This window comes from Anser brachyrhynchus, assembly GCF_964034855.1.
Source record: "Anser brachyrhynchus genome assembly, chromosome: 14".
Taxonomy (NCBI): domain Eukaryota; kingdom Metazoa; phylum Chordata; class Aves; order Anseriformes; family Anatidae; genus Anser; species Anser brachyrhynchus.
In genome coordinates this window covers 11,326,759-11,351,770 of record NC_137709.1, presented here as the reverse complement: position 1 = coordinate 11,351,770, position 25,012 = coordinate 11,326,759, and the positions used below count along the sequence as shown (strand labels likewise).

Here is a 25,012-nt window from a genome sequence, read left to right as displayed (position 1 = left end):
AGCAAAAAGAGTTCCTGTCCCTGCTCAGCACAGAGGGTCTCGCACATCCCAGTGCCTCACTGTGGACCAGAGCTACCACCGTGGCCTTAGCCTCAGCTCCTGGCCCATTGAGCCCAAGCTACAGCTGCTGCGGAGCAGATACCAGCCCACCACAGGCCATCGTGTGCCCCTTTGGCACTAGGGCCCAAGTTTATGACCACCCGTGCTCCCCTGAAACGTGACTTCAGCAATGGTGGTGCCTGGCCCTGCTCCAGGCTGCTCCCAGCACCAACTCCTGCACAGACCGACTGGTTCCAGTACAAACAGCCAGTGTTTGCTGGGCTGTTTGTGTTGCATGTTGTGGTATTTGCACTGTATACAACGGGACTGTTTGTTTGGAAGGAATGAAGGTAGCAAAACCCCACGGCAGTGCAGGCAGGGCTGCATGTTGTGGCAACACAGCAGGCTTGTCTCCATCCTGCCCTGGCCCAGCGGCACAGGGCACAGCTCCCTGCCGTCAGCTTTTCTCCAGGCGTGGCCAGCTCAAGGCACAGGCTGGGGTGTCCAGCTGCCCTCACAGAGGAGGGTGGGCTGCTAACAGTTGCTTGGGGATGGTGAGAGTGGGTCAAAGACGGTCCGAGTAGGCCAACTAGCCCCTTGCTGCTAGGACAAGTGAGGGCTGGTCCCTTCATCCTGCACTGGTGGAGCAGTGATGGGAAGGGGAAGCACTGAGCTCTGTGGCGGCCCTGCACTGCAGGGCACAGGCTCTGTCTCCACTGGCTGTGGCTTCACTGTGCCAGCTCCCTCTGCCCAGGAGGGCTGTACAGATGTCCCCACATCCTTCCTCCTTGCACACGCTGCAACATCCGCTTGCCTGCCTCATCCCATGGTGACATCCTCTGCATGCCGTGATGGCCCTTGTCGCCACTCATGACGCACTGTTCACCTTCTGCCGTGAGCCCGCCAGCAACTCCTCATCTCCCAAAGGCTCCCTCTTGCCCCACTCTGGATTTCCTCAGCGGTGACACATCCTTCCCTGTCGCACATCCCCGTTGCCCCACTGCAGCAAGGGAAGAGCACGGTGCTACATCCCCCTCCCCGGCAAACACTGCCATGGGGCCGTGTGCTCCCTCCTCCCACACACTGTGGGGAGAGTGGGCAAGGGCTGCCTGGCACACGCACCCATACTGTCATTGGCTTCACGGGGTTGGCCTTTCTGTGTGCTCTCCAGAGTCCACTGAGGTTTGGGAGGGTGCAGGAGTGCTTGTAGACAAGCTGCTTCCTCCAACAACACATGTACAGGTGTGTGGTTGGTCTAGGAGGCAGGTGTGGGTGGTGGGTTCTGACATTTAACCAAGAAAGCCCAATCTCATTCTCACTGCAGCAATCACAGAGCCATCACGATGGTTATCTGGCTCATGTCATTGTCCCCAGCAGCAAGCGAGGTGGGTAAGGATGGGCCGTGTCACCCACAAGCCCAGGTTTAAGGTGGCAGACCTGGGGTCCCCAGGTCTCTTGCCCAGGTTGGGGAATAGGAGCAGTGGGAGCCAGAGACACCAAGGTTTTCAGGGCTGGCCACTGTATTTTGATAATGCTGTTTGGGGTTTGGCTCCTGGCTGTTAGTCTGTGGCCAGTTTGAACCGGCTCACAGCTTTTATAAGGGTGAGATGAGCAAGATGCCAGCAACTCCAGAAGAGTGAGCACCCAGCAAAGCTGGTGCACGTGGCTCCCAGTCGCTGGTCACAATGAGAGACCAAGCGCCTGGGCCGGCCAGCGCAGCTCTGCAGGCAGCAGATGCCCACTCACAGCTCAGGCAAGAAGACACCCCGAGCAGCAGCTCCGATGTCCTCTACCCAGTGGTCAGCTGCAGCATCTTTGCCTCAAGCATCTCCTCAGCAGCAGAGCGAGTCCGTGCCATCCTGCAACAGGAAGAGGTGGGGGACAGAAAGTGTCCACTGCTGTTCATCCAGCTCAACGAGCTGCTCAGCACCCCGGCAGGCCTGGAGTGGAAAGAGACGGCCAGGTAGGCACTCGTGCTGTGGTCAGGCCAGCTGGTGATGCTTGGGGAACGCAGGGTGAATTGGTCTTTAGACTACTAGGTGCTCCAGCAGTGCTGAGCTGTCTGCTGGGCAAGTCTCCTGCCTTACTCTGGCTTGTAATGGTTCCTCAACAACAGGGATGCTCGGTTTGCTCTCCCCCCTCCAGTGCCCATGCTGTGTCTTCCAAGAAATTCTTCTTCCTAATTTTGAGTGACTCATTTCATCTGAAAGTTTCCACCACCCGTGAGGACACAGTGTCAGGCAAGGTGCAGACAGTGACCCTGCCTTTGCACAGTGCTGACACATGTATTTCCTTAGTTCTGCTTCTGCATTTCTTGCCTCTCCAAGGCCTCAGCATCTATGCTGCAAGCTGGTGATGGGACAGTGCTTCATTGCTCACTGTCTTTGAGCACTGGCCTGGCACAGCTGAAGCTGAAGCAGAACCGAAAGCGTAGCAGCAAGATCACTGTGGGAAAACAGGGAAAGTAGGTGTCATAGAAGAGCTGGGGAGAAGGATGTATCCTGCAGTGCACTGGCATCAGGGGCGAAGCCTGGGTGCAGACCATGAGCAGTCCAGCAACACTAGGCAGCTCTTCCCGAGTAGTGGATGCAACCTTCCCAGAAATTGCTGGTGAAAATGAGGGTGTGCTGCTCTCCTCAAAAATTCTGGGACAGCGTCGATGGGTTGGATGTCAGCCCAGCAGGGGGGCTAGGCCTGCGGCCATGGTCCCTGTGCACACAACCTGAAGGCCTGGGAGACAATTTGATTTCTTTTCTAGAGCATGGAAGAAAGGCCTGGAAAAATGTTTAGGCCACAGGGCAGCACTTCCAGGGTGGAACTAGTACATAGGGGGAAAGAAGGAGCAGGATGTGGAAATGGCTCAGATGCCTGAGGCAGCAGGAGTCAGAAACAACCCGAGGGTGAGAGCTGGGAGCGGAGGAGTAGATGGAGCTCAGGGCTGGCTGGGTCACCTCGGGCCAGGGAGGGAGGATGGGACCCAGGGGCAGAGGCACAGTGGAGAGGGGCCAGGGCCAGCCGTGTGCTGGTGTGGGGTAGGAGCGTGGCCAGGACGTGTCCCCTCGCCACGCCACCCCTCTGCAGCAGATGGGGATGCATGGGCGGGATGCTGGGATGCGTGCGAAAGGGGGCTCCGGCAGCAGCAGGCCTGCTGCAGAGGCCACAGGGAATGGAGGGGAAGCGGGTGCCCTTGCCCCAGAGCCAAAAGTCGGTGTGCTGGGGGCTCTCCTCCGTACTCAGCTGTCCTCTCCCAGCATGGCTGTGCCCCAGGCTCCGCCTCAGCCGCCATGGGCCTCCCCTGGGCCTGCCTGGAGGAACAGCCAGCACTGGGCCTGCAGGCAGTCTGCTCGGCACGCTCGCACCGCGCCGCATGCTGGTGGGACAAAGGGAAGCTCTGTGTGTGCTGGTCTGCAAATATTTGGCACAGCCTGTTCATGGTAAATGCCTCAAAACACGTCTCTTCTGACTGCCAGCAAGCACTGCTAGCTATGGGGATGGGTGAAATTCCTCTGGGCAGGAACTCAGAGCAAGGTGTGAGGTGGCAGGGGCAGGGATGTACCTGCCCAGGCTGCTCCTGCCACCAGCCACCCACACTGCCAGCCCCGGGCCCCAAAACCCGATCCTGCCTGGTCTAGCTCCATGCTGAGATCAGGGATCTGCGGCTCCTGCTGCTGGGCACAGGACACCAGAGCAGCCTACTTCGTGCCACTGACCCTGTCATTCTTCCTGGGTAGGTGGATAAAGTTCGAGGAGAAGGTGGAGGATGGAGGGGAGCGCTGGAGCATGCCCCACATCCCAGCCCTCCCCCTGCACAGCCTCTTCGAGCTGCGGACATGCCTGCAGAAGGGGACAGTGCTCCTGGATCTGGATGCCCACAGTGTCAAGGAAATAATTGGTACGTGGGAGACGTAAAGGTCACCTCATAGGATGAGCTGCCTCTGGGAGCGGGGCCAGGCCACCAGGAGATCCCTAACTTAGAGCCGTGACACAGGATTGCTGGGTAGCCAAAGTGGCTCTGCCAGGCCAGCAAAAGGGGCCTTTCTCTGGCAGAGCCCCGTGGCTGGGCAGTGCGGGGAGCTAAGCTCTTCCCCTGTCCTTGTTGCAGACAAGGCGCTTTGCAGGCAGCCCAATGAACGGGCGCTGCCGCCTGAGCTGAAGGACCGCCTGGCAGCCCTGCTGCTCCTCCAGCCACGGCACCAAGCCACCAAATCCCCACTGCTGGCGCTCGCTGACCTCGGCCTCAGTCCCTGCAGAGGTATGCCTGGCACCTGGCTGTGCCCGTGCTGGGAGCTGAGCCACTCACGGCCCAGCCCCAGCTGGTGAGTCGGGACACCACCGTCCCTCCTGTTGTGTCTCTGCTGCCTCTGGGCCACCTACCTGGGGCAATACCCATGCTGAGCTTTTGCTTCCACATGTATTTTGCTGCTTGTTCCTTTTTTTTTTTTTTTTTTCCACAGGGAAGGCCAAAAACTGCCCTCAGGCCAGAGCTCAGCTCTCAGAAACACCTCTCAAGGAACAGGTAAGGCAGGAGAGGAGGCAGGAGGGAGCTGGGATAAGGTCTCAGTGGAGGTAATCGACTTTTCCAAGCAATGGACACGTTTCTTGGCCTCAAACCCAAAGTGGGCTGAAAAATTCTGTCCCGTAATGGCATTACTGTTACTGGGTAGGCCTGCGTTTGTCACTGCAGAACCAAGTCTTCCTGATGTGTCATCTCTGAGGGAGGCAGGGAGTCCCCAGGCCATGATGCCCCAAGGAGATGGCCAGGCAGGTGCATAGTGCAGCTGACAAGGCTGGCAGCTGGAAGTGCTGCAGCAGCTTAGTTTCATTGCAAGACGTTCCCTGGCCCCTGGGCAGCCATCACATCCTGAGTTCCAGCTGCTGAGCACAGGGAAAGCAGCTGCCTTAGACATGACAGTGCTGTGGCAGATGTCATCCTACACGGACTTTCCTTTCCATGTTGTTTCAGCTGAGAAACCGATTTAAGAAGAAGCTCCCACCAGGGGCCGAAGTTGCCAACATTATGGTTGGTGAAGTTGACTTCCTGAAGAAGCCATTTACCGTCTTCGTTCGTTTAAGGGAGGTGGTGGCACTTGGCTCACTGACTGAAGTTGCTTTCCCCAGCAGGTAACTGGAGCTTGGCTAGTGACCCTTTGCTGGCCACACAAACCCCTTTTCCAGCCCTGTAGTCCCCTCTGTGGTCTGTGTCCCCGCTCGCTCCTGCATCCCTCAAGCTCTGGACCATGGAGCACAGAACAACCATTTGAGCTAAGCACCAATGACTAGACTTACCTGGTAAAAGCAAAGGGGAAGACACCCAAAGCCACACAAAGAGCCTGCGCACAGACCCAGAACCCTGACTCACCGCCTGACTCCAGCTTTCCGGAGTCCCTCAGGAGCTTAGTTCCCTGCAGCTGGGAAGTGCTGAGAGCAGTGTCAGCAGCTGCTAGGCAGGCTGGGGGGACGGACCCCTGTGTTGTCCCCACCTGAACTCTGCACTCACCCTCCTCCCTAGGAGGGTCTGGATGCACTCAGCTTCCTCCCCAGGAGCATCAATGCTCGAGGCTGGAAAGGGACGTGGATTTCAGGGAGCCTCTCTCTTTCCTGCCAAGCTGGCCTGACGGATGCTTTTCAGAGCAGCGGGGCGTCTCTTGTTCTAGTATGGGGCATTGTCAGCATAGAGGGAGAGGAGCGGGTGCAAGAGATGTTTTGCCATGCTTGCAGAGTGCATCATGTGAAGCTGTAACAGGGAAGTTCCAGTGTGTCCCTCTGAACTGGGGACTTCCTTAGGAAGCACTCTGAGGAGACAGACAGGGACCTGGAGGAACATTGCCACCTCCTGGTCACTGCAGCCAGAGCATTCAGAGGATGAAGGGATAGAAGCAGGACATTCACCTCCTGTAGTCGGTCTCCTTGATGGGAATCGTGTGGCTTGAGGTCGAGGCATATCCCCATGGAGCACTGCTCGTGTCTTTATATGGCTGACAACAACGCTTATCCACATATTTTCTAAATGGCTCTTTTTCCTCTCCGGGCCCGAACAGGAGCAAGAGAGTTTGTCCCTACCCATCTCATTACCCTTAATGCCATTCCCCTTTGCCTGCCGCTCTGTGCTGCCATGCGGATGCAGCCAACAATCCGGAGCTATCAACCCCCCAGTTCCATCTCTAGGATTTTATCTGTCTGGTTTTCCCATTGTCCCGATGCACGCACATATGTGAATGAAATCCCGGGCAGCTGCTGCTCTGTACTGCTTTCCTCTCCTTCCTACCACATGGAGCAGGGTCTGGGAGGCTTCAAGCACTGACACTGCACATCAGGGCTGGAGCAGGCTCTTTTCAACCACATTTGGCCCTGCTCATGCTGTCAGAATAGTTCCCCTGTCCCATTTCTGGATGTTGATCTGGGTCTGATCACTGTAACCACTCTGCAGCCTCTGTGTATCATGACAGTAACAGATTTCTGCAGTCTTGGGAAAAAAAGTGGGGGACTTGGTTAAATATCTGGTCAGGCTGTCCCTCTGTAGCCTTTATATTGCAGCTGTCTGTGAGGTGTGGGACTTTAGCCATATTTCTTCGAGGGCTCTGAGCCCTCTTTCCATTCTCTTCCTATGTCCATGTAGTCCTATCAAACCTTGCTTCCCATGCAGCTAGCAAGCTCTCCTTCCTGATGGCAATGCTCCTGCAAACTGCCTGTGAGCAACATCCCCATGAGCATGAACCCACACGTCAGCATCTGACTCTTCCTGTGCCCCAAAGAGCTGCCTCCCACCCCAGTCAGCCCCATCTCTGCAGACCTTGGGGTCCCAGTGCCCTGTGGTCTCCTGGGTGAGCGCGGTTTCTGTGCACTGGGCAGCAGGTGTGTGTCCTGTCTTCTGCCCACCGCCCCCAGCCTCCTGCTTGGGGTAGGCGCCCACCTCCCCATGTGCAGGGGAGACTGCTTGGCATCTGCAGTCCCTCAAGCTTGCCGAGCCTTTGTCACTGGGATCCCAGCAGCACAGCGGCCTGCCCTCAGAAGAAGCTCCCCCAGGAGAAGTTGCTTTGTGCAGGGATGTTCACGGGTTGCTGTCTTGTCCATAGGTTTCTTTTCATTCTGCTGGGCCCCCACGCCAAAGTGAAAGCCTATCATGAGATCGGAAGGGCCATGGCCACACTGCTGACAGACGAGGTAAGCCTGATGCAGCAGTTGTCCTGAGCACTCAGGGTGGAATGGGGCTGAGCTGAGGATACCAAGACTCCTCCAATGCAGGCTGCAGTGTGAGAAGCAGAAGACAGAGCAGGCTGGCAGCTTCCATTGCCTAGGATAAGAAAACAAAGATTTTGGCTTGGTCTGTAGGATCTAGGCACACCCATTGTAATGAAGCGTATGGGTGCTTTCCTGGCTGGGAGGCTGGGGGAATAGCTCTGAGTAGCTGAATGCAGGGTTTTACAGCTAATCCACTGTATATCACCACAGCTCTTCCAAAGGGTTGCCCTGCAGGCTAAGAACCAAGAGGACATCATTGCAGGAATTGATGTGTTTCTGGATGAGCTGACCGTGCTTCCTCCTGGGAAATGGGATGCCAGTGCCCGAATTCCTCCACCAAGCTGTTTGCCGTCTCCGCATAAGAGGTATCCTGGGGGAAGATCTGCTGCAAAAGATCTCTGCTGCAAGCCTGTGATGCTGAAATCTGGGTCTCTATGGGGATGAAGTCACCCAGGAGCCAATCTTTGCCAGTGAAGTCCCAGCCAAGCCCCTTCACATCTCCAACTAGTGCAGATCACAGCGACGGTCCCCAGTGCTGTTGGTCCTGTGGTCCCACGTGGCTCTTGGCAGTGAGGGAATGGCAAAACCACACAATGTCCTGTTTGTGCAAGAGCTGCTGGGAATGTGGAACTTCAGCACACTCCAAGCAGGACACCTCCTGCTTCGCCCAGCTCCCCCTCTAGAACCGGTCCGGTTGGGGCTCATTCGGGGGCTGGCCTGCCAGCTGGTGAAGGGAATTTCTCCTCATCATCCTCCTGATCCTTTCCCTCCTCCTCATTGCCAGAGGATATACAAGGTTCCTCCAGCCCTGCCTACAACCCTCTTCCCTCTCCAACCTTCCTGTCCCCTCGTAGCCTCTCCTAGATGCATCGGTGTTCTGAGGGCTCTGCTCTGTAGCCTACCTGCTCAGGCTTCCCTGGCTCTGCCTCAGGATCTCCATGCACCTGCGGGAGTGGAAATCTCACTGCAATGGGAGCACAGCAGCTGCTGAGGACAGACCTGGCCTGGGCCACCCGCACTTCAGTGAGGAGCTGGAGAGGACAGGGAGGTGAGTGCCTGGACAGACAGGCGTCAGCCGCTCCCCTTGCCGTGGAGCAGGGTGAGACCATGCCTTTGCCTGCTCCATCAGCCCTAGCTTAGCTGGGCAGTTCAAAGGTCCTCCCCAGCGAGTCTGCCAGAGCCACCACCTCCAAACTGTGCTGGCTGGTAGCTCCAAGGGAAGGGACCAGCAGCTCTCTGGTGGGGCTCTGGCCATCAGGAGAGAGTGCTCTGAGACCTCTTTCCTCTCACAACCTTCTGGCTGTAGGCTCTTTGGGGGACTGGTCCGAGACATCCGGAGGAAGGCACCTTGGTACAGGAGCGATTTCTCTGACGCCCTGCACATTCAGTGCCTCTCAGCAGTTCTCTACATCTACCTGGCAACTGTGACCAATGCCATCACCTTTGGGGGCATGCTGGGGGACGCAACAGCCAACATGCAGGTCAGTGTGCTCACAGGGTGCCAAGCTGGGCGTGAACCATGCCACGGGGTAGGCACATGGGGCTTGCCTGGCAATGAGTGTCCTCAGGGCAGGGCTGCCAGGGGAAGCACAACACAAACCTCCCTGCTCATGTACCACTTGGCTGGGTTGCAGGACCTCGTGAAGCACCACCTTCTGTGGGTGCCCATGGAGTGATGGCCAGGCCCGTGCATCTTGAGCATTGTCTTTGGACAATAGTTTGCCCTTCCCTGGCCTTCCCAGGGCCCCAGTGCCAAGCTAGGGCCCCACACTCTGGGGCTTCCCCTGCTCCCCAGGAAGGATGAGGGATGGCAGCTGCCTCAAGACACAGCCTGCAGGCACAGATGGGGCTGGTGGTGTTCTGGTGTGCTGCCCCACAGTGAGCCCAGGCAAGCTGCAGCCCCTGGGCCAGCCTTGCTTCTGCAGCTCTATCCCCAAGCCGTGTCAGGACCTGGTCCCGTAATGGGCTGGCTCTGGTGACAGCCTGAGGATAAACCCAGGGGTGCTCCCTGAGCAGTGTCTCCTCACACCTGCAGCCAGTACCAGCCCCAGTAGCTAGTACCAGCAGCACCAGCAACGCCAGGCCCACATGCCCTGCATTCCCCTCCTCCCTTGCCTGCGGGGCTGTCACCCTGGAACCTGCCTTTCCGTTGTCCTTCATCAGGCTGACAGCACAGGAGCGTTCAGGCAGCCATGTGAAGCCCGCCCCCCCGTCTCCACTGCATACCCGGTCATGGCACCCCATCTATTTGCATTGCAGGGCGTGCTGGAGAGCTTCCTGGGCACTGCCTTTGCTGGCTCCATTTTCTGCCTCTTTTCCGGCCAGCCCCTGACCATCCTGAGTAGCACTGGTCCTGTGCTGGTCTTCGAGCGCCTCCTCTTCTCCTTCAGCGAGTAAGGACTGTGCTGAGGGGGGCTCCTCAGGGGACACCCCCCTGCTGCCACCATCCCCTGGCCAGGCATGGGCTACCTTCGTGTGTCTGTGCTGTACTGAGGATCTGGGTCACCCTTCCCACTAGGGACTACAGCCTGGACTACCTGGAGTTTCGCCTCTGGATCGGGCTCTGGGTGGCCTTTTTCGGCTTGGTCTTGGTGGCCACCGAAGCAAGCCACCTGGTGCAGTACTTCACCCGCTTCACCGAGGAAGGCTTCTGTGCTCTCATCAGCCTGATATTCATCTATGACTCCCTGAAGAAGATGCTGAGCCTGGCAGAAGCCTTCCCCATCAACTGGCACTACCGAACTGATGATGTGACCTTGTACAGCTGCTCCTGCAACTTGTCCAGCCCAGGTAAGCCCAGGCTGCCTGCTGCAGCTCCTGGTCCGTGCACAGCTCCCAGGCTGGCTGCTTGGGGTGGCTGTGGGGCTGTGCCACGCTGGTGGGCAGTGCACTGGCTGTGTACGAGGGGCTGTACCTTCACGGGGACCTCACGGCTGTGGCAGGGCCCCAGCCCAGTAGCCTCAATGTTTTCTGCTGTGGACTGGTCTCCACCAGCCTGTCTCAGAGCAGGAACAAGGGAGGCGATGAAGGTGGGCACAGCCGGTGTTCCTGTCCCAGGCACCACAGAGCGTAGCCCTGCCTTGTCCAGGCCCTGTCTGTCCAGGGGCTAGGTTTGGCCCCAAGGAGCGCTGTGGTCCCCAAGGCAGATGAGGGCTGTCTGGCTCACGGATGCCTCACAGCTGCAGCGGGAGGAGGCTTCTCAGTCCCATGCGCTGGCTGTGCCCCTCAACCAGGGCATGTGTGGTCAGGGACTGTCCCAGGGCATCCCCACGGCTTGCTCAGGTGTAGACACAGGAGCGAGCAGCCAACTGCATGGAAACGTCACCTCATTCTGCCTCTTTGGCTGGTCTGGGCCAGCCCTTTCCCAATGGGATATGGCAACTACCTTCCTGACTCTGGTGACAGACCCCCCCCGTCCCGTGCCAGGGACCCCTGCCGAGCCCCTCTGTGACCTGTGGCTGGAATCAGGGCAGAGGCACCATCCATCCACTCCCTCATTGAATCTGTGGTCACCCAGGTTGGAGCGCCCCGCTGAGCACAGCCCAGCTCTTGCAGCTTGGGGATGGGGGAAGCTGGCCACTGGAGGTGGGGGGTCCAGCAGCACCAGGGCAGGCCTCCTCTGCAGTTTATACTCTGGTCTATAAATCAGAGGGCGTTTCACGGGGTCTGGATGAGATGTGTCTCCAGTGACATGGAGATCACCACGTCTGCAGGATCGCTGTGGCAGTGGGGCCGTGGCACTGTGTACCAAAAGCATCAATGCTGAGCAGAGCTTAGTGCTGCTGTTGCCTCTGAGTGTGATGATGTTTCAGGCAAGCCCTTCCCAAGCCTTTACAACCCCAAAGGCAGGCCTTTGGGCTGGAAAACATCACTTTGAATGACTGAAGTTTTGCACGCTTCAGCTGGAAATGGGCTGTGGGAAGAGCTGGGGAAGGAGTATTTTAGTATGGCAGTGAGGAGGCAACACTGAAGAGCTGGAAAAGATGTGAGGAAGCCTTGCAGGGTCTGCGAGGGGCTGGGCCAGGGATGTATCCTGTAAAACTTGGCTCCAGCCCCTCCTGCACTCCCATGCCTCAGCCCTGGCCTGACACCACTCAGAGCACACAGCTGCCGATCAGGCCCTCCCTCTGCTGCCCGGAGACATCTCCAGGCCTCGGGGGTCCCACACGGCCCTGCCTGGGCAGCCAGACCAGCTCAGAACCCCCCGGGGATGCAACAGGAGCGGGGTCCTGGCTGCTCCAAGCCCAGCCCCAGGGCACTGACTCCCACCACGCTCCCGCAGGCCACGTCTCCGCAGGGAATGACACCGACACACCGCTCCCTTCGCCCACAGCCCTGCAGCAGGTACGGACCCTTCTCCTGGCGGGGGGGGGGGACAGAGTGCAGGGCTGCCCACCCTGGCCCTCGGACTCCGGGTGCCCGCATCCCTGGCCCCTTTCCTCCTGCTCCCTCCCCGCATCCCCACAGCCTCCTGCAGCCCCTGCCGGGCTGAGCCGGGCCCAGTGCCTGAGTCGAGGTGGCCAGCTCCTGGGGGCCAGCTGCCAGTACGTGCCCGACATCGCCCTCCTGTCCTTCCTGCTCTTCGGGGGCACCTTCCTCTGCTGCACGGCGCTCAAGCACTTCAAGAGCAGCCGCTACTTTCCCACAGGGGTAAGTGGTCCCCAGCCGCCCGGCTGGGGCTGGCCCTGCCATGTTTCTGGGGTGCACACATCGTCCCCCCCACCGCAGCTGCTTGGGGATGGTCCCCGGCCAGCCCAGGTAAAAGCCTCCCTGTCTGCGGCATTGCAGCTTCGGAAGCTGGTGAGCGACTTCTCCATCATCCTGGCCATCCTCATCTTCTGTGCCATCGACGTGGCCCTTGGCCTGGAGACCCCCAAGCTCCTCGTTCCCAGTGAGCTGAAGGTGACTGGCGGGCGGGGAGTTGGCAGCACTTTCAAAGAGGTGCACGCAGGGCAGGGGCTGTGGGCCCTGGCTGGCCTTTTGTGCACACAGCGCTGCCCAGGCACCACTGGATGGGAGAAGACACCAGGGCAGGGGGCTGCTGCAGCTTGTGCAAGGTCTCAGCTTGGAGGAGGGAGGATCTGTAGAAGAATGGAGCCTTTGCTACAACTTGCTTGCTCCAGGCCAGCCCAGGCATGTCCCACACACACCACGGGTGCTTGAGGGCTCGCCCTTGCTGGCAGGAGGCTGCTAGCTCATCTTCCCAGCTTGTCAACTGTCTCCAGCACTGTCTCACAAATCGAGGGGGCCTTGGAGGAGAGAGGAGGCAGGGGGCTGCCCAGAAGAGCTGGCATCCCTCCTCCATGGGAAGCAGGTGTAGCCCACCCAGCCCCGGTGTATTGCAGGGAGCGTAGTCCCTATGGACAACAGGAGAACCAGCTGGAGAAGCAAGCATCGGCATGCCAAACCCACTCTGGCCAGCTGGGGAGCCTGGATGCCCAAGGACTGTGGGGATTTGCCATGCCAAGGCCTCCAGGAGCTCACCTCTTTACCTCTCCCCACAAAGAGCCTGGCTGGGTTTAGTGCCCCAGTCCATCTCCCGCAAGTCCCACCGTGCTATCAGGCTGATGTGCTGGTGCTGGGCACTGCAAGCTTTGTCAGCGAGCAGGTCTGCATCCCCTGTGCAGACCGTCTCACATTGCTGCTGGTGTCTTTCCCGTCAGCGCGGTCTGGGTGGAAATGCAGGACGGATTGTTGGCATGGCTGTCCTCCTGTAGCCCTTCAGCCCTGTATCAGTGCAGGTTCCTCCACTGCATACAAGGGGCTGAGCTGCAGCCGATCCTGTGGTCTGTAAATCATCTGGCCCAGTCCTGTTCATGCGGGACAACCACCTCACGCTACAGCTCATGCTGGAGCTGGAGGCATGAGCTCAAGCCTGGGCTTGGGCTCCCCACCCTGGGTGTGGAGAGGGATTGGCAGCACTAAGGAGCAGGCTCAGCCTCTTCCATGAGCTGGACTGTCGCCCACGTGTGCTGCCACCTCCTGCGAGGGCCTTGGGCACTTGTGGCTCACTGTCGTCAAACTTGCAGGATCTCCTCTTCTACCCAGCACTTAGCTGCCCCCACAGGTTGTGTCCCGGGAGGGCACGTGCTACTCCAGGTGTGCCCAGCTCCCGGCACTCGCTCGTGGTGCCTGCTCAGGCGGAGCCAGGGTGTCCTGGTAGGGCAGCTGGGTGAGTCACGCTGCCCAGCAAGGAACATCCGCAGGTCCCCGTGTTACTCCAGCTCGGGCACCTATGGGCTGGTCTCTTCACCCTGCTGTGGCATCACGTCAGCTAGCACGATCCTTCTGCCTTCCGCAGCCCACGAACCCCACGCGGGGTTGGATTGTCCTCCCCTTTGGAGCCAACCCCTGGTGGGTCTGCCTGGCAGCCGCAGTGCCCGCCGTCCTCGTCACCATCCTCATTTTCATGGACCAGCAGATCACGGCTGTCATCCTTAACCGCAAGGAGTACAAGCTGAAGGTGAGTGGGGGCCAGGGGGTGGGCAGGGGCTGGGCGGGGTGCCGGCCGTGGATGGGGAGCACCCTGCTGTACCCCACGTGGGAGCCCTGGGACAAGCTGGGCAGCCAGGGGCGAGCTGCACACCTAACCACGGCCAGGTCCCGTGCTGGGCACTGTCTCCTCCTTACACGCAGCACCTCTGCTTAACCGATGTGGGTGCTCAGAAGGAGCTGGCTGGTCGGCTGCTGCCAGGCCTGGGTACCTGCATCCTTCAGGCAGCCGATCGAGCCCTTTCTGAAGCCAGACTCCGAGGACTGAGGGTTTCCAACCTGTGGGCCCGACCGCTGGGGACAGGAGCCCCAGGCAGGGATGCACCCGCGCTGGCAGTGCCAATGTCTCCGCTGACTTCTGCAGAGACAGCCCTCGCTAGGCAGGAGGCGATGGGGTTTGCAGTGTCAGGGGTGTCGGTCCTCTCCCCAGCTCTGGGGGGGTGCCACCGAGCCTCCCCCTCTGCTGATGTTGCCAGCCCACGCCTCCGTCACCCACTGCAGGGGGGGCAGGCAGCAGGGCTTGGTGGGGGCCGGCCATCAGGGAGATGCACCAGTGTGGAACCACTGCAGGGGCCAAGCCAGCTAGGGGACAAGGCCATCCTCCGTGCAGCTCCACAGGGCCAAGGGACAATGGTCACAGCAGAGCCAGGCAAGCTCCCACCTCACCGGCTTCGCACATGGCACATCCCTGCCTTCTTACCATGAACAGGCACCCGCCCTGCTGGCCGGTGGGGACAGCCCCCGGGTCTGTCATCCTCTGGGACAGCGTCTTGCCCCCTGTGCCCTGTGAGAGCCCTCCAGCCCCATGGTGCTGCCACGGTCCACAGCTCACCCCCCGGCCCTGACCTCCCTCGTTGCAGAAAGGGGCAGGCTTTCACCTGGACCTCCTCTGCGTCTCCCTCCTGATGATCATCACCTCCGTGACGGGCCTCCCCTGGTATGTGTCGGCCACCGTCATCTCCTTGGCACACATGGACAGCCTCAGGAAGGAGAGCACAACCTCAGCTCCGGGAGAGCAACCCGAGTTCCTGGGCATCCGGTATGGTCTGAGCTCACCCCCCACAGCACCCCCGTTCCGGGTGGCTCCCGTGTCCCTCCTGCCTGTGGCTGCGGCGCCAGGGGACGGGCAGGTACCCACAGCAGTCAGCAGAGCTGGCACCACGCCCCAGCTTTGGTGCTGCTCGTGTGTCCAGGGGGAAGCCCCTGATCCCCCCAGGATGAGCTCTCAGCAGTGCCTGGTGAGGCTCGGTGGCTGCGTGACGCTCCCCAAAGCGCAGGGGCGCTGCTGTGTGCCGCCCCCACGCGCTGCCACCACCAGCAAAAATGAAAAAGCCTCTGCAGGGACCCCGTGGAAGCCGGGGCACTGCTGTGCCTGGGGGCCAGGCAGGGGCTGTGGGTGCCTGAGAGAGCCCCGAGCTTCGTGTGACGCATGTGCCACCGCCTGCAGGGAGCAGAGGCTGACCGGGTTGGCAGTCTTCATCCTCACAGGAGTCTCCGTCTTTATGGCGCCCATTCTCAAGGTATGGAAAGCAGCTTCTGGTTTTGGCCTCCAAGTGGTTTTTGCCTCCTTTCTGAAGTCGGTGAGGAGCGGTTGCATCCAGCAAGGCCAGGGCCGTGGGCTGGTGGTTCCCAAACCAGACGCCCCTCCAGCCGCAGCCACCAGCATCTGGTCGAGCTGGCGCAGGGAAACCTAGCCAGCAACAGTGAGAAGGCGCTCAGCCAGGGAAGGGGAGGGGAAAGGGGAGGAATACCTCTCCAGTGACCCTTTCATCACACCGGTAAAGCTGACCCAAACCCCAGGCACCCCCACAGTCCCACTGGGAGTCCATGGGGAGCAGAAAGCGACGCCCAGCTCCCTCCTTGCCTGAATGGGCTCGGGGAGAAAAGCAGACCGCGCTGAGCAACACAGGTGGCAGGAATCTGACAGCACAGCGTGGAAATGCGGCTGTGAGAGAGAAGGTAAACATGAAAGCACCCCAGGGGTGGCAGGCCCCTGCTCTGCTCCAGCCAGCAAACAGCTCCTCTCCCATGCCGGTGCCAGCCAGGGGATAGCTCAGGGCATGCCAGGTCCCGGTGCCGTTTCACAGAGCTGCCCGCTCAGTTGTGGCCCTCCAGTCACCCATCCCAGCTCAAAACCTGCCTTTGCTTTGCCAGCCACACTGCTGTTTATAAATCTTAAGCCCTAAGACACATCTCCAAGTGGCTTGGTGCCTTATCTCCAGCATTTGATCACTCCTGCCATGTGCTAGAACACGAGGACACTCCGTGTGAGTGTCCCCTCTCTGAAGATGGAAATTGGTTGCATTGGTTTCCAGCACAGACGGGAACACATCTAGGCTGCAAAGCCCTTGGATCCATAATATAAGCAAAAATACATGAAATTGTGCTATTGGAAGTGAAGTGAGCAAATGTGGCCGAATATACAGACTGTTCTTAAAGGAAGCAAAGCTTACCGAGCACAAATCACACCCTGCTGAAGCCTCACCCTGATGTTTTACAGTACATCCCAATGCCGGTGCTGTACGGGGTCTTCCTGCACATGGGGGTGGTGGCTCTGAACAGCATCCAGGTGAGTGGGGCTGCACAGAGCATGCCTCTGGACTGCTCTGGGGAAGCTTGTGGGTACTGTTTGGGGGATGAAGGGTTTTGCTCAATACCAGCTTTTACTTTGAGGCATGGCACAAAGCCTGGATTTTGAATCTGTGCAAGTTGCAGCGCGGCACCGTACACACAAGCCCAAGGCAGTGGGGCAAAGAGGGGCCTTTAAAGGTCAGAGGAAAGGGAAAGAAAGGTATCTGGGATGCTGGGGAGCATAAGCGACTTCTGCACTGGCAGATCAGGTAGTCTGGGAGAAGCAGAGGACCAGCGGATGGCCCAGACCTGCTCTCCGCAGCTGCAGGGGAGCACGTCCCTGCGGTGCGTCTGGGAGCTGCAGGCAGAGCAGGGGACCTTGCTGGTCCTTTGACCCTGGCCATACTACTGATTTGCCAACTCCATCCTACTCCTGCAAAACCCTGGGTGGGGAGAATCCCCGCCCCAGTAATATCTACCCCCCCCCCCGCTCTTGATGAGAACATGATTGCGGGTACATGCTGTGAGCTCAGGCTGGGAAGTCAAGGTGTTATTATTCCTTGGTTGCACTTTGGACAAGCTTGACTTGTTTCTAAATGCTTACCTGGAAAGAGCTTCCCTGGTTTGGAGCAATGTTGTGCCCTGCTCAGATGAACTCACCTATAACAGATCCCAAAAGCAGCGCTGGCGGCCAGCACGGAATTGCGGGGGCAGAGAGCCTGAGGGCTGAACTGCACAAATGGTGGTAGAAACCATCCTGCCAAAACACAAACTATGCACCCCTCCTGCCCCCAACCCGCCCAAAGCGACCCCGTGAGCAGTGAGTGGCCATGGCAGGGAGGTGGGTGACAGCTGCCTGGAAGCTGGAGGTGTCTACAATGCCCGGTGTCCCTTCCCTGCACCGTGTGTGTGCCAAGTCTGCTGTCCTCTCGCTACAGTTTACGGATCGAGTGCGGTTGTTGCTGATGCCAGCCAAGCACCAGCCAGATCTCCTCTACCTCCGCCACGTGCCACTGCGACGAGTGCACCTCTTCACGTTCATCCAGGTTCTGTGCTTAGCTGTGCTCTGGGTCCTCAAGTCCACTGTGGCTGCCATTATCTTTCCAGTGATGGTAAGACGTACCTGTTAACCAGACAGCACTGCTGGCCCTGCCAGCGACCAGAGCAAAGCCACAGACCTACCCAGACTTGCATCCACGTGGGCAGCACCACACGGTGCCCCAGCCCTGACCGCTGTGCTGTGCTGACCTGCACTTTTCCCTGGCCCCAGCTGCTAGCCCTGGTGGGGATCCGGAAGGGGCTGGAGTGCATCTTCTCCCTGCACGACCTGAGCTGGCTGGACAGCATCATGCCTGAAACAGGCAGGAAGGAGGCAGAGGGGAAACTGCCCAGGAAGCATGAGAAGGAGGAAAGCGACACTGAGGAGGTGGGTGATGTCCTGGGAGCTGTGCTCTTTTGTTGTTGTTGTTCCCATGGATGTTTTGGTGCTGAGGCTGAGCCTGGCCTGGGCGTGCAGCTCAGGGCAGCAGCATCTGCAGCCCGGAGAGGCAGGTAGAGCCAACAGCCTCAGTGCAAGGCACCGAGCCCAGCTGAAATTGTACCAAAGCCATGAGTGCTTTCATCTGGGAAGCAGCATAGGAGCAGGGGCTGCAGCGAAGCCAGCAAAGCTGGGCCACGGGCTCAGCACACACCATGTCAACGGTGATGCTGAGTGCTTCAGGTGGCAGTCTGGGACAGCCACTGGGCCAGGCTGCGGGCAGCAGCCTGGGTTGGCTCCCCTGGATGCAGCTGCTGCAGCAAGGCTGGGAGCACCGCCAGCCTCATCCCTCCCTCACTTCTCCCTCCAGTCTGAGCTGATGCATCGCCAAGGTCCAGAGATCAACATCTCCGTGAACTAGGTTTGCAGCTGGGACACAGGGCAAGGTGAGTGGCAGAGGAGGACGGGCCTGGGACCACTCTCACTGCTCGTCTCCAGCTCAGCAGAGACACGCGACCTGATGGCATGCAGTTATTGCCACGCTGCATTGCAACAGGACCCAAACCTGTCCTCATACTTCACCTTTCCAAGCCAGCCTGTTCTCAAGGGGATTCAGCCCCCATGGGTGCATCATGCCAGCGTCAGCACGGACTTTGGCAGCACAAAGGCTGGGCTTAGGGATTCAGCAGTGCCCAGCCTCGTCTGGCAGAGCCAGTGGGTGCCACAGGACCAGCAGCCACCCTGCATAAGTGTTGACGGAGGGAAGACACAAACGCTCAATATGAGTGTTAAGTATGCTTCAGCTTTAATGGATAGCTCAATTGTCTTTTATCGTGTACAGAATAATTAGCTCATACATATTGCAAAAGCCAAGCTCCTTATTGGTAAGCGTCATCTACTGCCCTATCTGTTAGTTCCGCATTCTTCTATCCGCTAGTTCCCATTTCTAATCTAACTATAACTCCCAGGGCAGTATGCCCTCTACTATCATTGTTTCTAATTGCCTGGGATTTCTCACAAGAGTTCCCAGACAAGCCTTGCGTACGTGTCTTTGCTCTTGTTTCTCTAGACCAGCTGGGTGCGGTAATCCGCCATTTCCTTATCTTGCAGCTGCATGATATCAATGTGATTACGCGCAGCGAGCCAGTCCCCAACAATTCCCCCGTTTTTATTTTGAACCAAAAGCTTTCTATAGATTTTTCTATCAATCACCGCACACACTGCAATAAGCAAGGTACAATAAGCAACAGGGTCAAAAAATCTCATGCAGAACTACGATTGTAAAGTAGTGTGCCTACTAGAATCTACATCAGTCAACAAGCCACTAAGCGCTAGGAATGTTGCTTCGCAGCGATACTGCTTCTTACTCGCACAGCACAATCACACAATCACACAATCATGCAGAGAGGCCTCTTGCACTTCTCATTCATACCACAAGACAATATCACTGAAAATAATTTGTGTGCAGCTTCAGGAGGTCCTTGTCTGCTCCCGTGGTGAGCGGCTGAGAGTGGAGACCCCTCCGAGGAAAAAATGCTCGGGGTGCACCTAGGGGCGTCCGTTCCACAGTCGATCCCACAGCCGAGCAGAGCGGCTCCTGGCGCAAGGAAGGATGCTATTATAGTTTGTATAATGACAGCAAAGAGATGCATTGCAATAAGGAGCACGTGTGGCATTGACCCCTTTTTTTTTTAAAAGTCTGATGCTCTACCGACTGAGCTATCCGGGCAATTACACCTTACACATGCTATTACTGTTGCTAGAAAAACCCTACTAGTTAACTGCTCGAGCCTTTTTATTAGGCAACTAAATACTACTCGCGCCGCTACTATAATTAGGACAGTTATTAGCAGTAAGCGTAGCCCTTCTTTTATCAGACCCAATATCCAACCCCCCATGTTCCCAAACCAATTTGCAAACAGTTCATCAAGCCAATTGTCTTGGACCACTATCTTCTTGGTGTGGTCTCTCAGCCATTTCAGTTGCTCGTGGATTGACTCGCCATGGTCCGAGAGATTAAAACAGCACATTCCTTCGAGCTCTTCACACCCGTGGCCCTGTGCCAGCAGTAGAAAATCAATCGCCGCTCTGTTCTGTAATACAGCGTGTCGCAGGCTGTCCAGGTCCTGGGCCATTTCTGTGAGTATCTGCGTAGTCACATTTACTTGTTTTACAGCCCAACAAGCTAGTTTCCCAAGACTAGCCATAGCATGAGCCACAGCCACTCCTGGCACAAGTGCCGCCGAAAAGAACCTTTCAGCAGGACCCCAGAGTTCGACCTGGTCATCGCAGTCACTCCCCAAGGTTTTTAGACTGCGTCTCGTCCGGCGTTTCCATTGTTGAGTAATGTTTCGCAATTCTTGACTGTGTAGGTCAGGGGCAAACAAAGTCAAGCGTCCCAAATAGCATGGCCCCCCGTGCGCATTTGCTGGGATTCCCTGCCAGGCTCGATCTCCACAGATCAGGAATATGCCAGGTGGTAAGGCCTTAGCAGTTTGCCTTGGCCATGTGCTTGACTTGTTCCCGTATGCCCCCATGGTGGTGTTGGTGGTGTCGTTGTACCCGCAATAGCTGCTATTAGCTTCGAACCCCCTTGTGTGAGAGGTCACATTAGTCCATTGAGTCATACTTTGTTTTCCTTTATTCCACATAAAGCACGTCTGTGTCCAGTTATTACTGGTGTTCCCTACCGCCACTGATCCCAACAAATCCAGTTCTTGGGGATCCCATGGCAAGCTCGTGTTCAGAGCCACTAGCGCCGCCACAACGGCGTCGGAGAGGTTGGACGAAAGATCGAACAAATCAGTACTTGCGGAATATGGTGCTAACAGTTGTTTCAGCTCCTCCTTGTTCCCTATTGGGACCCCGAACAAACAGGTGCGGAAGGGATCAGTCGCTTTGGCAAGAGACAGGCAGAATTGAGCCAATCGAGTTCCCTTCGGTATATGTAGCGGAGGGAACATGGCTGATACCATAATTTGTATCTCCTCAGTAAAGTCCTTATCAATAAGTCCTGTTAACACTAAAGCCCCATTTAATGTCGCCGATGACCTTCCAATCAGAAGTGCTCCAACAGGCTCATTATTAATTTTTACAGGTCCCATAACGCCTGTTTTCACCCCAACAGGCTTGTTGTCCATCAAAGTCACATTTACTGCGGTTGCCAAGTCCAATCCCCAGGCTCCCTCTGGTGGCTGGTTGGAGGTGAAAGGATTCGTCTCGGTTGGAGTCTCCGCAGCTGCCGCCGCTGTTGAGGGAAAAGCCGCTTTTTGTGTCATTGCGGGGCGGCGGTTCCCGCCGGTCTTCCCGTTTCCCTGGGTCTTCCGCCGGCAAGCGGTTTCATTATGCGTATTAGATCGGCAAGAGGGACACCACACATTAGCCGTCCCACATTGCCTCTTCATATGACCCGCGATGCCACACCGATAGCAGCGTAGTGCAGGTCTTCTCGACGAGTGAGGTCCTTTTCCACTTTGCAGGGGGGCAAGGGCGGCGAATACCTGCGACAGACTAGCCTGCAGTCCCTGAGTAATACTTTCCCCTACCTTTCGAATAGCGTCAATCAATAGCGCCTGCGAGCCTATCGGTATCCGCGACAATCGATCAAGAGCCTCTTCTATAGTCCAGGTACTGGGCAGCGTATTTAGAACATTTCGAGAGGTTTGATTACAATTTTGAAGGGCACATTGTTTAAGAATAGGGCCCTTGAGATATTCGGGTAACCCAGCTACCTGTATAGCTGCGGCAACCCTATCAATAAAGGTTCCAAACGCTTCATCTCGCCCTTGCTTGATGGACATATAGGAGGGCATTCTTCCAGGCTCTCTAATTTGGTCCAGTGCTCTCCTAGCTAGCGTCATGGTCGCTTTTGCCTTATCCGGCCCCATTAGGGCCTGGGCCTCCAAGCGATTGTATGCACCGACCCCCAAAAGCTCCTCCAGCGTGACCCCGTATAATGGATCTCCGGGCTGACGCTGCACCGCAACTGCCTCCTGACAAGCTGAATGCCAGTGGGCATTAAACAGCAGAATCTGATGCTGCGTCAGTATTAGCTTCATGATATTACGAATGTCACCGGGGAGCAGTATATTAGTGGACCACAGATAGTCTAACATCTGTTTCGTTGGCTCCCCACGTATTCCTGACTCATTTACCGTGGCACGCAATTGGGTCAGTATTTTCCAGTCCAGATTTGTCATAGTAACAGTTATCTGGCCCTGGGCGTCTGGTGGAGAATACACCACGGGGAAGGCGCCTACAAGCGCTGTCGCTGCCCCCACATCACCTTCACGTAACGCCTCCCCTGCTATTTTCGCCCAGAGTCCTGCTCTCTCCGACCCCCCTGATTCGAGTCGCATATCTTTCAAAAATGGATTCTTTTTTCTCTCCTCGCCTGCCGCCTCTCCCTCGGGAGTTTCCAGGGGTAGAGGAGGCGCACTGGGTTGTGCTCCCTCCTCCCCTCCCCCGGGGGCCGGGGGTAGAGGAGGCGCACTGGGTTGTGCTCCCTCCTCCCCTCCCCCGGGGGCTTTCATAGTGAATTGCCGGACTGATGGAGGGAGGGGGTACGGATTGGTCTCTTCATCTGCCCTCATCGTTTTGCGCAGCCGTTGTGTCGCAGCGGCTGCCACTTTCTGCTCTACCCGATATATCGTTAAAGCGTTCGTAACAGCCCGCCATGGTTTTGCCAGCTTCTTAGCCGTCTTATTCTCATTAATCATTTCCTCAAACAATATATCACCAAACTTACGCCACTCATCCTCCTCAAACAATGTGTCAGGGTCAACAAAGCAGCCCTTCGCCACCCCATAGGCCACTAACCCCTGTAATTCTTTATGACAATCTATATCTGGCGTCTTACGCTTTTCTAAAAAGCACTTAAGTAAATCAATTGCCGCCTGTTTCTCCATGCTTACTCACGGTGCCGTTGCCCCCGTGCAAAGCGTGTCTTACGCTTTTCTAAAAAGCACTTAAGTAAATTAATTGCCGCTTGTTTCTCCATGCTTACTCACGGTGCCATTGCCCCCGTGCAAAGCTTCCAGTCGCGGCGTTCCGGCGGGACCCGCTATGGGTTCGTCCCGGGCGCTCTTCCCAAGTCGCCTTCTGCTCGCCCCAATCTTATGTTCCGCGGATTCCAGGTTACGTAGTCAGAACCGGCTTTCCCCTTATACTCCGTCGCCTAATTCCAGCTTACTCGTTCAGGGTTCTCGTCCAGCAAGGCCTGTTCGGGCGCCATTTGTTGACGGAGGGAAGACACAAACGCTCAATATGAGTGTTAAGTATGCTTCAGCTTTAATGGATAGCTCAATTGTCTTTTATCGTGTACAGAATAATTAGCTCATACATATTGCAAAAGCCAAGCTCCTTATTGGTAAGCGTCATCTACTGCCCTATCTGTTAGTTCCGCATTCTTCTATCCGCTAGTTCCCATTTCTAATCTAACTATAACTCCCAGGGCAGTATGCCCTCTACTATCATTGTTTCTAATTGCCTGGGATTTCTCACAAGAGTTCCCAGACAAGCCTTGCGTACGTGTCTTTGCTCTTGTTTCTCTAGACCAGCTGGGTGCGGTAATCCGCCATTTCCTTATCTTGCAGCTGCATGATATCAATGTGATTACGCGCAGCGAGCCAGTCCCCAACACATAAGTTTGCTGCTCACAGCTCCTGGTGCAGGGAGGCCGGGGAAGGGGGACCCTGGCTTGCAAAAGAGCGGCTCCTCGCCCGCCCAAGCCCGGCAGGCAGTGTTTGGGCAGCCCAGTGCTGCCCGGTTTCGGGAGCCAGGGGTGCCCAGAGCTTCCCTCCTTTCCCCTTCAGGTTGGGTTGAGCTGGGCTGTGCAGGTGATGGCATTGCCACGCGTCTGTCTGCGCTCTCTTTAGCAATGCCATCAGGTAATTGCCGTGTGCCACCAGGTGCTTGGAGCAGCCGCATCCCTGGGAGCGGCTCCGTTCAGCAGGCAGCCCGCGGGCTCCGACTGGCTCCGTCACCACCTGGCAGCTCGCAGCCATCAGCACCGACACGGCCGATCACCAGATCACCTCAGATCCCCGGGGGGATCCGGCACAGGCCGCACCAGCAGGCCGCGGGGGGCGTCTGAAACCCTCCCAAAGCCCACGGTGCCTCCTCCGCCCCTGCCTCGTCTCCTCGGGGAGCAGCGCACCCGTGTCGCCCGTGTGTCCCCCCCCTCCCACCGGCTTCCACGGCTGCGAGGCGGGCACGGCTCACCTCGGCCGGTGCCCGGCACGGGTGCGGGCTCCGGGCCCCTCTGTGCGGGGCAGCCCGGACCGGCCCCGCTCAGGCTCCCCCCGGGCAAGCCCCAGCCGGGGCTTTGCCTGCCCCTGCGGCGTCTCGGGCAGGGTCAGGCTGCTGGGAGCTCCGCGGCACGCCGGTGACGCGGGGTTGCAAAATTCCGCCTCGGCAATTAACGATAATCTGCGTTCGTTTTAATAAACGGCACCGTGACCCCGCGCCATCCGCCTGACTCTTCCTTCGGGAGGGAAAGCCACGTTTCGCCTCAGGGCGGCCCTGGCGGCGCCCCCGCACCCTGCTCTGAGGGGGGGGGGGGTTCTGGGGCCGGATCCTGGAGGGGAGAACCGGACCCGGGCGGGGGGGGCGTGGGGAGGCGCAGGAACCGGTCTGCCCCCACACAACTCCGCCTGGGGCCTGGGGCAGGAGCTGGGGCAGGAGGTGGGCGGCGCAGCCCCGGCTCCCCTGAGGGGCCCGCAGGGACGGGCGCGTCCCGGCCCCACGGAGCCCGCGCGGCTCCTGTCAGGGGAGGGGGGCGGCGGGGGGAGAGGGGGGGGGAAGCGGCCGGAGGGGCAGGCGGCCGGAGTGACAGCCCGCTCGGCCAATCGCGGCCCGCGCTCGGTGCGTGAGGTTGGGACGCGAGGGGGCGGCCCGCGCGCCTTGACGGGCAGCGGCTTCCTCCAATCGTCGCTCGGGACGCGCGGGCGTGGGCCAGGCTTCGGCGGTGACGGAGACCTTCACGGGGAGCCGAAGGGGGCGGGGTCTTAGTCCGCGGCAGGAGCCAATCAGGCGGCGCCAGACGCCGTGCGTTGTGAGCGACGGAGCGACCGAAGAATCAGAACCCGGGATCCTCGTCTTGCCGTTGATCGACAGCCGGCTTATCCAATCAGAACCCGAAGCTCCGGCAAGGCGCGTGAGCGACGTCCCAGAAAGCCAATCAACCCCCGGATA

General features: G+C 58.2%; 1 protein-coding gene across 8 annotated transcripts; it reads left to right on the top strand.

The window, feature by feature from the left end:
* Positions 1-1,320: 1,320 nt before the first annotated feature.
* Positions 1,321-24,270, top strand: SLC4A9 (solute carrier family 4 member 9). 8 transcript variants are annotated; one of them, XR_013939171.1, is made up of 21 exons: positions 1,321-2,002; positions 3,771-3,931; positions 4,142-4,291; positions 4,494-4,555; positions 5,003-5,160; positions 7,113-7,200; positions 7,489-7,643; positions 8,210-8,326; positions 8,585-8,759; positions 9,538-9,671; positions 9,797-10,068; positions 11,561-11,622; positions 11,746-11,928; positions 12,067-12,180; positions 13,580-13,741; positions 14,631-14,809; positions 15,218-15,290; positions 16,271-16,339; positions 17,280-17,453; positions 17,612-18,264; positions 23,728-24,270. XR_013939171.1 is itself a non-coding variant. In XM_080554883.1 (21 exons), the coding sequence occupies exons 1-20, from the start codon at positions 1,725-1,727 to the stop codon at positions 18,237-18,239; spliced, it is 3,096 nt and encodes a 1,031-aa protein (XP_080411009.1). In that variant the 5' UTR covers positions 1,321-1,724; the 3' UTR covers positions 18,240-18,264; positions 23,728-24,270. The 8 variants fall into 8 exon arrangements, 2 of the variants coding, with proteins under 2 accessions (XP_080411009.1, XP_080411008.1); XM_080554883.1 differs by having other exon boundaries at positions 11,561-11,928; positions 17,612-17,767; positions 18,189-18,264; XR_013939173.1 differs by having other exon boundaries at positions 11,561-11,928.
* Positions 24,271-25,012: the final 742 nt, after the last annotated feature.